The sequence below is a fragment of the Aristolochia californica genome, unplaced genomic scaffold (genome assembly GCF_029961685.1).
Source record: "Aristolochia californica isolate CCGP_79_NKW_82.1479 unplaced genomic scaffold, dmAriCali1.0.hap1 SCAF_6, whole genome shotgun sequence".
NCBI classification, from domain to species: Eukaryota; Viridiplantae; Streptophyta; class Magnoliopsida; order Piperales; family Aristolochiaceae; genus Aristolochia; species Aristolochia californica.
The window spans coordinates 41353789-41365873 of record NW_027182257.1 but is presented as its reverse complement, the minus strand read 5'-3'; the positions used below and the strand labels follow the sequence as shown (position 1 = coordinate 41365873).

The 12085-nt window shown below is 36.9% G+C and overlaps 2 protein-coding genes across 2 annotated transcripts; both read left to right on the top strand.

Annotated features, from left to right (window-relative positions):
- The first annotated feature begins 91 nt into the window (after positions 1 to 91).
- LOC137935419 (probable disease resistance protein At4g27220) lies at positions 92 to 5643 on the top strand. Its single transcript, XM_068780074.1, has 3 exons — positions 92 to 774; positions 806 to 3433; positions 5407 to 5643. The coding sequence occupies exons 1-3, from the start codon at positions 92 to 94 to the stop codon at positions 5426 to 5428; spliced, it is 3333 nt and encodes a 1110-aa protein (XP_068636175.1). The 3' UTR covers positions 5429 to 5643.
- Positions 5644 to 6034: 391 nt separating this feature from the next.
- LOC137967066 (probable serine/threonine-protein kinase WNK6) lies at positions 6035 to 10208 on the top strand. The gene is made up of 7 exons (XM_068813491.1): positions 6035 to 6667; positions 7531 to 7568; positions 7740 to 7967; positions 8078 to 8298; positions 8487 to 8644; positions 8740 to 9133; positions 9216 to 10208. Exons 1-7 carry the CDS (start codon positions 6584 to 6586, stop codon positions 10049 to 10051), a joined length of 1959 nt encoding a protein of 652 aa, XP_068669592.1. The 5' UTR covers positions 6035 to 6583; the 3' UTR covers positions 10052 to 10208.
- The last annotated feature ends 1877 nt before the right edge of the window (positions 10209 to 12085 follow it).

Below are 12085 nucleotides of genomic sequence, written 5' to 3'. Positions count from 1 at the left end.
CTTAATCCGTCCTATTAAGCACCATTGCGGTTATCTGCTTCATTGTAAAAGAAACATTGTGGAATTAAAAGCTAAAAAAGAAGGTCTAATGATGACGAAGATAAATGTACAGCTTTTGATTAACGAGGCACAGCGACGACATGAAGAGATTCTCGAACATGTCAATGACTGGATGGAAAAGGTTGCCCGAATTGCGTTTGTAGTGGAGGGACTAGAAGAAAAAGCAAATGAAAATAGGACATGTCTAATGGGACAATGTCCAAATTTGAGTTGGTGGTACCAGCTAGGAAGAAAATCGGCAAGAACACTAGCCGTTGTTCAGAGGTTAAAACATAGAGGAGACTTAATTAATAGAGTGTCATATAGTCCATCCACACCAGTTGTTGAACCTATCCGCACTCTTGACAATGCGGAGGAGTTACAGAGGGGTAAATTCCTTTTGGAGGAGATTATGGAGGTGCTATATTGTAATGACATCAGATCCATAGGTGTTCATGGAATGGGTGGGATTGGCAAAACCACCCTGGTGAAAAGCCTCAATAACAAGCTTCAAGGAACTCAACTGTTTAACAAAGTGGTAATGGTGAATGTTTCAAGAAATCTAGATGTGAGGCGTATTCAACAACAAATTGCTGATAGATTGGACATAATGCTTGACCATGAATGTGTCAATAGAAGAGCAAATCAATTGGTTATGGCTTTGAAAGGGCAGCAGAGAGTGTTGATAATATTGGATGATGTATGGGAACAGTTTGAGATATATGAATTGGGAATTCCTAAAGCTGATGAATGCATGTGTTGCAAGATTATTATCACTACTAGAATTAAAACTGTGTGCCAACAAACGGGTATGGAAAAAGTTTTGGGGATGGAGGTTCTCTCTGAAATGGATTCAACGGAATTTGTTCACATCCAAGACAGGTGGAGTGGCTTCAAATCCAGATCTATTACCTTTTGCGAAGCAAATTGTTAGCAAATGTAAAGGGTCACCATTGGCTATTGTGACAATTGGGTCAGTTTTGAGAGGGCATAAGGATGTCACCATGTGGCATGGGACATTAATCAAATTGCAAAGCCCAGAACCATCTGATCAAGAAGTGATCATGGGTCAAGTTATGCGGATCATCAGGATTAGTTATGACCATTTAAGGGATGAAAAGATGAGAAAGTGTTTCTTGTTTTGTTGTTTGTTTCCTGGAGACTACGATATTCCATTGCAGAAATTGCAGATTTATGGGGTTGGGGAAGGCTTTCTCAAAAGCCACAAAGAAAACTTGAGCGAATGTTGGAAATTGTTGGAATTCTATGTTGAAAACCTCAAAAACCATAACCTATTGTTAGACAGCGAATATCCAAAACATGTAAGATTACATGATGTTGTTAGAGAAACAAGCAAATTAATTGCACAAAACAATGAACTTGGGTTTGTTTTTAGAGCAGGACTTGGTCTATCCAAGTGTCCTATAGTGGAGAAGCCACAAGATTGTCTGTATGTATCACTAATGCACAATGAAATCACTCGACTATCTGAGCAGCCAGAGTGCCCAAAACTTCGAACTCTATTGCTTCAGGAGAACTTTTGTCTTGAAGATATTCCAAACACTTTCTTTAAGGGGATGCCAGATCTAGTTAATTTAGATCTGAGTTGTACCAATCTGAAGATGCTTCCACCTTCCTTGACGCCCCTAAGGAACTTACAAACTCTAGTTCTTGATAATTGTATGGGTATAAGTGACATATCCATTGTTGGAAGCTTAAGACGGCTTGAAATACTGTCTGTAAAATATACTGGTATCAAACAGCTTCAAAAAGAATTAGCGGAGTTGACCAATCTGAAGTTTTTGGATCTAAGGGGAAATTATCATCTCAAGAGAGCGGCACCAAGTGTGTTATCCAGTATGGTCAACTTGCAAGTATTGTACATGTGGGATAGTTTTGTTAAATGGGATGCTCAAGGGAAGGGAGGATCCAAAAATGCTAGTTTCATGGAGGTTGCTTCCTTGCATTCTTTGACTGATTTGTACTTGTCTATAGCAAATTCAAACTTTTTATACATAGCTAATCCTTGGCCGGCTGTCGAAAGATTTAATGTGGTGATGGTGGATGGGGTAAAGAACAAGGGAGGCAATCTAATGATTCCATACTATGATAACGCACAATTTTTTGCTACCTACAGTAAGACTCTGCATCTATTTGATCTCTTACACCCATTTCCAAATTGGGTTAACTACCTAATAGAGAGGACAGAGGTGCTTTTATTAGCCAGATGTGCTAATCTCAAGAGTCTTCCTTCTTTTGTTACCGATAATAGTTGTTTGGCATACCTCCAAATTGGTTTTTGTGATGAAATGGAACATCTCATAAATGCAGAGGAAACTGATTCCAAAGGCCTTGCAAGTTTGAAAGAAGTATACCTTCGTAAGATGGTGAAGTTGGAGAAAATCTGCCATGGTCTGCTTCCTAGTGAATTCCTCAGGGATTTGCAAGTATTAGAGGTGCGCTCCTGTGAGAAACTAATCTTCCAGTTGGATCATATAGAAGCTCTAAGATCATTAGAGACTCTCACTATAGATGGATGTCATGAAATGGAACATCTTATACGGACAACGGAAGCTCAACATCTGTCAGCCAATATACTAGTGTGTTTGAAGAAGTTAACCCTTAGAAACATGAAGAAGATAAAGAAGTTATGTCATGGGCCCCTTCCATCCAGATTTCTGACAAATCTGCAAGTGATAAGGATACAAAATTGTAAGCAAATGACAAAAGATGTGTTTTCATGTAGTCAGTTGCAAAACCTGGAGATTCTAGAGATAATCCACTTGGAAGGAATTGATGAAATGCAAGTGCTTCTAAACCTAGAGGGAACATCAATCTCACCAAATGTGTTCCAGAATTTGGAAACATTGCATATTGTTGGTATGAACAAGATTAAAGAAGTGTTACGTGGGTTGTTTCCAGTTGAATTTGTTACAAGAACTGTTTTCCAAAACCTTCAACTGCTATACATAAGCCATTGCAATGTCTTGAGGAATTTGTTTGCAATCAATGTAGCTCTGTGTACTCTGAGGAAACTCAAAAGTCTATATATACATCACTGTAAGCTGATGGAAGTCATACTTGTGAAGAACCAAGAAGAGGAGTTTGAACTCCAGGACGTTGTCCTCCCTAGGCTTACGCATCTGTCTTTAGAAAGCCTCCCTGAGCTGAGGGGTGTATGCAATGTGGAGATATTTCCATGTTTTCCTCTCTTGGAAAGCATTGTAGTAGTGAAATGTCCGAAGTTGAAGAGACTTCCCTTAAAACAGGAGACCACGAATTACCTCAAACAAATTCGTGCAGGCAGGAAGTGGTTTGAAAGTTTGCAACAGGACATGGGGATAGAAGAGGAGGCCAAATCCCACATGCAATCCTTGTTCAAGGTGCACTGGAGGTAAAACTTATTCATTTTTCCGAATTTTTATTCAAATAAACTGAGCAGTTACTATTAGTGGGGAAATTATTGGAGAATGGAGATCTTATATGGCTATAATATGAGAAACCCAATTTATGGCTATTTTTCTTATTGTATAATAAAATACCCTTAATGCTACCATTTATAAGACCTTTAATAAAAATTTGATTCCTTATTTACTTCTCTGATATGTTTTCAAGGGTATCTATTTTATAGAAAATTATTTTCTACTTTCAGATGCAAGTTTTTATAGCTTATTTGTTTTCTTAGAAGATTATAATAGAAAAAATAAAAAAACCAGTTTTCTTTTGCAGACTAGTAACTGTCTTGATAAGGTGGCCATGGAGGGTTTTGCATTCTTGAATGATTTCATCCTCATCCAAGAGCTGTTCTAATGTATAGTTGTCCTTGTCCAAAATAGACACCTCCTGAATTAAACAAGCAAAATGTCAAACAATAAAATGGTAATAGTCACTAGTCAGAAAATTTGGTTGGCTAATGAAACCATAAGGAAAAGAAGGGCAATAAGAATATCTAAATGAAGGGTACAATAAAGGGCAGAAGGAAGGAAGAAAGCGAAAGGACTCAACCTCAAAGCAAGCAAAACCTAAAACCCTGGGGGGGTTTGGCATCAACCCCCACTCCCTCCTAAAAGGATTTTGAGTGCAGAGAGAGAGAGAAGAACTAGAAGCACATGGCAGCATTGCTTCCCCTTCCTCCCCTGCTTTTGTACACCTACCAAAAGTCTCCTATTTTCCATGTGCACTACACAACAAAACAATAAAACCCGGCCATCAGTGGGATAATCTCACGAAGAAAAAAGAAGAAGAATAAAAGCAAAGACCAATCTAATCTGAATCGAAAATGGGTTATACTTTTTTGTGACCGTTGACTCATCCTGTCTAGTTATGAGTCTACCCTAAAATGGTAGTCATTCTCTATCTAGTTGGTTGCCTAAGGAGCTCACAGCTATAACCTAACAGATACACCAAAGGTCTAGAAATAGGTTCATCAACTTCTTAAGAATGTTGAGGGCTCGAAAGTGAGATGCATGAAATATATTTTGAGATATATCACCTTTGAAAGACAGAAAAGGGTAGCAGAAAACAGGATATTATGATTCTAACAAGTCCAACAGCATCCACATACATCCAAGTGTTATGGAAAAGCCATGGTGTCTCTACTTAACACAGAACTTACATCAACTACCAACTCCGTGAATGCCATATTTAGATACAAATACAGCTTATCTATTCTAAATTTTTTCAAGCAATCTGCACTAGGTAGATTCATTTTAATTATGAGTGAATAAGAAAAGTTGAAATGTCTCTCAACAGATAAACACTAGCATATTCCTTTGTTTGTTCCAGAATTTACTTGCCAGTTTTGTTTTTGGAACTAAACTAAACACTTAAAGTAGGAGCAATGTTGTAAATTGTAAATAAACCGCTCAATCCTAAACTATAAATAGAAGTTAGGGGATGTGCAGGTCCTCCATCTCAGTTTCTTTCTCAATTTACTCTTTTCCTAAACTAAACACTTAAAGTAGGAGCAATGTTGAAATATACAGATCATGTAAAATGACCAAGTTGCCCCCTATGCTACATTTAATAGATATTTGCTTAACGGGTCAGATTCCGACCTGTTGACACCCCTAGGGGCAAGCAGTGGAATTGGGAAGAGAGAAAGAAGAGGAAGAAAGAGGGAAAGAGATGGGTAATGGTGAAAGCAAGAGAGAGAGAGGATAACATTTAATCCTGCCACTAATGGCATATTTATGTTTCATCAGAATCTCATGTTTACTGCAGGTTACTGATTCTAGCAAGAGTATAATGGGTAATCATAATCACGTAGTTGAACTGTTTGATCTCCATGTTTCTTTCATAAATTTTGATTTTCTTTCTTATTGGCCTCTGCTTCTCTTTTGTTTTCACATTTTTTCACATATACAGTGAAGCAGAGGGAGCAGAATGAAGTTTTAGTTGAATATATAAGGGGTTCGGATAAACTGCAAACAAGTGTGCCTCTGAAATTGTCCATCCTGGAGAAACATGTCATGTGAATCACTAGCAGCAATGGGAGAGTATGGTCTCTGTTTCTGTCAATGATTCTGTTCTTGCTTTTCAACTTTTCTGTCAATAAGTTGGCCTACTTATCAGTTGATTTAGGGTTTAGGTTAATTTATGCTCCATTTGATCCAAACCAATTAAACTATTTAAGTTGTATTTGGCCTGATTCTTAGAGGCCAAATTTTAAATGTAGCCCTTTCAAATTCTATAGTGGCAAAAACACAAGAAAAATTCATTATTTCGGTAGAATTTTTTAATAAATATTATATAAATATTAATAAATAATTTAAATATCTTATGATTGGATTTTATTTTTTGGAAGTGGGTACAGATTTTTTATAATTAAATAAGAACCGATAAAATTATTTGTAGAGGGATAGAATAAAATAAAATATTACTATATGAAAATGACGAATTGCATCCGGACTCACTGTGTCAGGCGGTTGCTGCTTCTCGTTTTTCTTTTATTTCCCAAATTAGACTCACCCTGTTTCGACTTTCGATCGAACAAATGTCTGATTGACCCTTCCCTTCCGCGGCTTGCCCAAATGTCGCCGCCGTAGCGATCAGACGCTCTCTTCGTTTGGTTTTCTTTTCTCCTAGGTTCTTCCAATCTTATTCTTGTTGCAGCCCTCGCAACCTCCTTTTTTTCTTTTTTTCTTTTGCTTTTTCTAGGTATTCTCGTTTCAATTTCCATTTTTTTTCCTTTTCCTTTCTTTAATCTTTACATTCATTTCAAATCCAGTGAGGGACTGGATTTGCTAGAAATGTTATTCAGGATCTCGGTATTGGGTGGCCTGAGAGATGAGAGGTTTTCGGGTGATCGGAAGAGGAAGGGATTTTGGGTCGGGGGAAGTCTTCCTGATCGAATGCCGGTTCCCTGTGTGGTTGGCGTTCGATGCGTTTTCTGTTGCTTCGGAAGCTTTTTCTGAAAAAAAGGGTAATCTGATTGCTGTAGGAAGGGTCATCAGGGTTCTTTGAAGGAGGCCCATCTACTTGGGTTTTCCTTCCTCTGCCTTTTTGCTCTTTCTGTGACACCGTTCCTGAATTGGCTCTGTGGATGGACACGGGATTCTCTATTGGTACAATGGAGAACTCCGACGCGGACTGGGTTGAGTCTGATCCCACGGGCCGGTACATTCGGGTAAGTATTTGTTGTTCTTCATGACCCGGATTTATTCCACTGGGTTGTGCTCTAGGTTTTCTGGTCTTAGACTCTGCTTTCCTCAACTTTCCTTGAATTGTTATTTGGAAATTACACCCTCAAGTTGCTCATTTGGGATATGCTTTGGATGATTGATCTCTACCTAAAATGTCGTAGTTCTGTATTTGACATTCTGTATCTATTGTTTAGGATCGCTTTTATCAAATTGTAATTCGCCGGACGTAGACAGTATGTCAGGTTATAGTGATTTTGCTATCAGCTTTTCTCTCCAAAAAAATTAAAAATGATGTTAGTCAATCATTGTTGCCATCTCCTTGTGTTTTACTTTATTGGAGATACTGATATTTGTTCAAAGTTAATAAGGAAGAACCTAGTGTAAATTATCAGCTTTCTGGTCGAGAATCTATTTAGAGGAATGTTGGTAGAAAGTGCATTGACATGTTTATGAGACCCTTCCAGAAAGTTGAATGCTCTGGTGAGGTGGTGGTAATATCACATTCATTTATTTAATTGAGAGGCTTCTGTGGCCCAATGTTTCCCATATTTTTCTATAACTGAGATGAAAAAGTGGATCACCTTGCAAAAAAGTATCATCCCTGTTTACAGTTTTTAAAAGAAAAAATTAAAATACTTGGGCAGGAACCATTCTTGTGTTTCTACTGCCTGGTATATATTTCATTCAGCAGAGCTGCAGAAGTTTGTTTGTCTTATGTTATGTTTATTATCTTATTTTTTCCTCATTTTTACAATCATATTCTCTCTCCCAGCTCCTTGTCTTTTTATTACCGTTTTTCTTGTTCCACAGTGTTTTCTGATGACCACTTATAATTTTTTCTGATCAGTACAAGGAAGTCTTGGGAAAAGGAGCCTTCAAGACTGTGTATACTTCAAACACTTCTACCCTCTTGTTTCTTTTTCTTTTTTCTTTTTTTGTAGTAAAGTGATTTCTTATATATTATTTTGACTTCTTTTTAGTTTGATGGCAAATGAAAGAAAATATTCTCTTCTTGTAATTTCTTACAGCAATTTTTTTTTTGGCAATTCAATGCAGTTACAAGGGATTTGATCAAGTTGATGGGATTGAGGTAGCATGGAACCGAGTGAAAATTGATGATGTTCTGCAGTCATCTCAAGACCTTGAAAGATTATATTCAGAAGTTCATCTGCTAAAGGCCTTGAACCATGAAAGTATAATGAAATTTTATAACTCATGGGTGGATGATAAGAAGAAGACTGTCAACATCATTACTGAGCTATTCACTTCTGGGAGTTTGAGGCTGTAAAGTTTTTGCCTCATGTTTCTATTCTATTTTGCTGTATTTTGCATTGACTTTTTGGTTTCCTTTCTGGTAGGCTATTTGACTTTTATTCATGTTCATTTGTCATTAGTTACCGCAAGAAGCACAAAAATGTTGATACAAAAGCCTTAAAGAGCTGGGTGAGGCAGGTACTTAGAGGTTTGCAGTATCTTCACAGTCATGATCCGCCCATTATTCATCGAGACTTGAAGTGCGACAACATCTTCATTAATGGTAACCATGGAGAAGTAAAAATAGGGGACCTTGGTTTGGCTGTTATCATGCAACAACCTACTGCTCGTAGTGTCATTGGTAGGATTTATTCTTTGTTGAGTAGTTTGACTTTCTTTGCTTTGCTGGTTTTTTCTTTAATGTTGTTTATTTTTTCGCATCAATAAAACTTGAGCAAAAGCTATTTATAAAAAGAGAGACAAGTAGAGCAAAAAAAATTCTTAAAGAAGCAAAAACACAAATTAATGTATTTCTGAAACTGTTCTTAGGTACGCCTGAATTTATGGCTCCAGAGCTTTATGAAGAGGAGTACAACGAACTAGTTGACATTTACTCTTTTGGCATGTGCATGTTGGAGATGGTTACCTTTGAATATCCGTACAGTGAATGCAAAAATCCTGCCCAAATTTATAAGAAAGTGATTAATGTAAGTCTAGTTATCAACATTTCTGGTGGTGCATGGCTTTTGATCTTCAGTTGGGTGAAATAATCCCCTCAATTGTGTAATTGCTTGATATGCAGGGAACAAAGCCTCTTTCACTCAGTAAAGTAAAAGATCCTCAAGTGAAGCAATTTATTGAAAAATGTTTGGTTCCGGTTTCTGAAAGATTGTCAGCCACGGAACTCTTGAGATATCCATTCCTCCAGTGTGATCTAAAAGAGCCCATCCGTGACTCTCTTCGGCCTCCTATTGTTCTCTGTAATGTTGTGAATGTTCCCCATTCTGGACCCTTGTCCATGGAGATCGACTCTGACTACAAGCAGTTTCCAGTAAGTGGTAGCACAAACCAATCCAATGAAAGCCATTTGATCTTAGAATTTATTAGGATGAATAAGGATAAAGAATTCCGGTTGAAAGGAGAGAAGAGGGATGATAACTCAGTATCATTGGTCTTGCGCATTGCTGATTCATGTGGTAAGCGATCTCGAGCTTTCATTGTATGTTGGGTGGTTTGTCATGGATGTATTTCTGAACCTCCTTAGTGCTTGAATTTTAGGTAAAGTGCGAAATATCCATTTTGACTTTTACCTGGACAGTGATACTGCTTCCTCGGTTGCTACTGAAATGGTTGAGCAACTTGATTTATCCGATCAAGATGTGATCTTTATATCAGAGTTCATTGATTTCTTGATCATGAAACTTGTACCTGGCTGGAAACCTTCAGTTGTTCATCATTCAAGTCAAGAAAGAAACATTTATCGGAGCTCTCGAGTGCATGAAATGGTAATTGATTATCTTTGGGATTCATCAAGTGGTGATTTTCCTGCCAAGGAAATGGCTGAACAGCAAGTCTTATCTCAGTCAATCGTTGGAGGCTCACTTGAAAGTTCGGTAAAGAAAGTTGTGGAGGTTACTTCTTCGTCCAGTTTAGTCAGCATAGATCAAGATTCACATGTTACAGTGATATCTGAGGTATTGGCTGAATATGCTTCAATACATGATATATCTGTCGAATATGGTCCTAGATGTTCTCAGAGGGGGCTGAGTGATGATGTTTCTGAAGTCTTCTTAGGAGGTTCAGAGTGTGTTGGCTACAAAAAAGGAAGGAATGAGACCAATTCCGGTGAAAACTCAATGATAATCTCTTCCACAAGGAACTCGTATGAGAGCCCTCTCTTGAATCACTCTTGTGATTGTGTTGCTAGTATGGTTAGCAATTCTTCATCTTCGTCTGTAGATGACAAAGATCAAGATGATGAATTGAAGATGGAGCTTGTTGTGATTGAAACTCGACATCAGCATATGGTTCAAGAATTATTGAGGAGACGAGAGGAAGCCATAGAAGGTGCAAGAAAAAGGTGGATGCTTAAGAAGAAACTAACCACTGCTTAGATCTATACCTATTTTTTTTGTTGTTTGCAAAAACAAGCAACGCTTTTTTGTTTGTTTTTTTTTTAATTTGCATAATTGATAGGAATTATTTGATACAAAAAGTTGCTTTCTGAAATGAAAGAGAGCTTTATTTGATACAAAAAGTTGCTTTTTTTATTTTTTTGGAATCTTGTACCCAAGAGCTCACAATAGAGCAATCTCCCTTCCCACACTCCATATGGCCATTGAGCTGGAGACTCGATCCACTATCCGAGTGCTTCATAACTATGAGAATTTGAATTCAAAATTTCTTAGCATCATATATTGCAATACACCAAAATATTGAAGAATTGGCTTAAGAATACATTCATGTTTAGATAAGAAGGAACAAGGAGACTCAAATTAAAGAGAGCAAAAACTTTTTTTATTCAGGCTCAAGTTTTTGAAGTAGAAACTCCTAAAAGAGAAAGTCTAGTAGGTTGGGTTTCAGATGAAAATTTAAAATAGTGGAAACATGCTGAGAAGTTGAAATTTTTATTGAAAAGCCATTTTCTGCTGCACTTTTTTTTTTTGAATTGTAACTAACTTCCAATTTTAGCTGAAAGGATCAATGCAAGTAGTAGCTTCCTACTTTAAAAGAGAGTCCTGAGTCTCTAATTAGTGAAGAGGGAAAACTATAAGTTGTAACTCCAGAGGATCTCTTTCCTCTTCCTAATTGATATTTTCCTTAATAGCTGCAACAATCTTACCTTTTGCTCTCCAAGTTTTACCCATTGCACTTGAGTTCAGAATGTAGTATTTTGGTTGTTTACAGAAGTTGAAGTTACCACACTCTAAAGTAAGAATTTTTTAACTCAACTACTCCTTGCGTTCAAAACACCCATCTACAAAAACTTATTTTGGGTTATTTTGAATGCAAGGCCTCACTCAAACAAATCATAGGATTGACAAACATTGCAATCACAAAGTATGAAAACAAATTCTACACAGGATAGCTGAGTCTCAATATGTAAATGATATTTTTCGAGATTTTTTTTCTTTTCTTTTGAGAATGTTACAAGAACTTCAGAATGCAGATTTTATAGTTTTGCATGTGATCCTTCCCAACATAATTTGGGTAAAACGTCAAGGATACAAATGACAAAACCAAGACCTAAAACTTCAAGTTCCATAAGTTCTAAATTGTTCAGCTCTATCAGATTTTGCTTTTTTCCATTTGAATCTTTACCACATTATCTCCCTACTTTGTAATGGAATTGCTTATCAAATACAAGTTTTCAACTGGCTCAAGTTAGAGAGACAAAAAAGAGTAGGAGAACATAGGAAGACAGACAACAGAAGATCCATTTTGATGAGCTAGTACTCATCAGAATTTCCACCAAGAAAGAAAGAGAAGAGAAAGATGGGTACATCACCTTCAGTTTTGGGTGCATTCTTCAGAGAGTCTTGGCCACTGAAGATGGACTCCACCTCCTTTTGGACAAGGAACTGCTTTTTGACAATTTTGTTCTTGATTTCACAGACATATGGACATGTTGGACAGAAAAGCCTGAAAGGATTAGTCTGTTCCACTTGAAGTAAGTTGGCACAGTTGGGGCAGAACTCCATCTTCTTTTCAGAGCCTTGTAATTACACACTGAAAATACTCTTAAGCACAAAGAACAGTAGATTCTCTGGATGCTATAGAATCTTTATTATTAAAATTACATGTTAAAGAAATTGATACCAAATCTTTTACAATATTTATTTAAAATTACATGCTATTTATTAAATTAATAATTTAAATGAATTATTTATATAATATAATTATTAGATTATCTTAATTTAAATGAATGCATTAAATAAAAAATTGTTTAATTATTTATACGGAATAACTATATAAACCATATCAAATTTTAGGAAATTAAGGAGTGGATGAGGTGGAAGACAAAACAAAAGGGAACTCGTTAGTCCTCCCGCATCAACGCCTTTTGCCATGGCCATGGCTAAGCCTTCGCATTTGCCTTCTTAATTACAATCACAGTGCCATGGTAGAAAGAGCACCCTCTTGGAACG

Bases quoted from the DNA above. Each gene is read 5' to 3' on its own strand.
- LOC137935419 (XM_068780074.1), top strand. From the start codon at position 92: ATGACGAAGATAAATGTACAGCTTTTGATTAACGAGGCACAGCGACGA. The intron at 775-805 runs TCCTAAAGCTGA...ATGTGTTGCAAG, and splicing joins GAGATATATGAATTGGGAAT to ATTATTATCACTACTAGAAT. The intron at 3,434-5,406 runs GTAAAACTTATT...TCACATATACAG, and splicing joins TTGTTCAAGGTGCACTGGAG to TGAAGCAGAGGGAGCAGAAT.
- LOC137967066 (XM_068813491.1), top strand. From the start codon at position 6,584: ATGGACACGGGATTCTCTATTGGTACAATGGAGAACTCCGACGCGGAC. The intron at 8,645-8,739 runs GTAAGTCTAGTT...CTTGATATGCAG, and splicing joins TTTATAAGAAAGTGATTAAT to GGAACAAAGCCTCTTTCACT. The intron at 9,134-9,215 runs GTAAGCGATCTC...CTTGAATTTTAG, and splicing joins GCGCATTGCTGATTCATGTG to GTAAAGTGCGAAATATCCAT.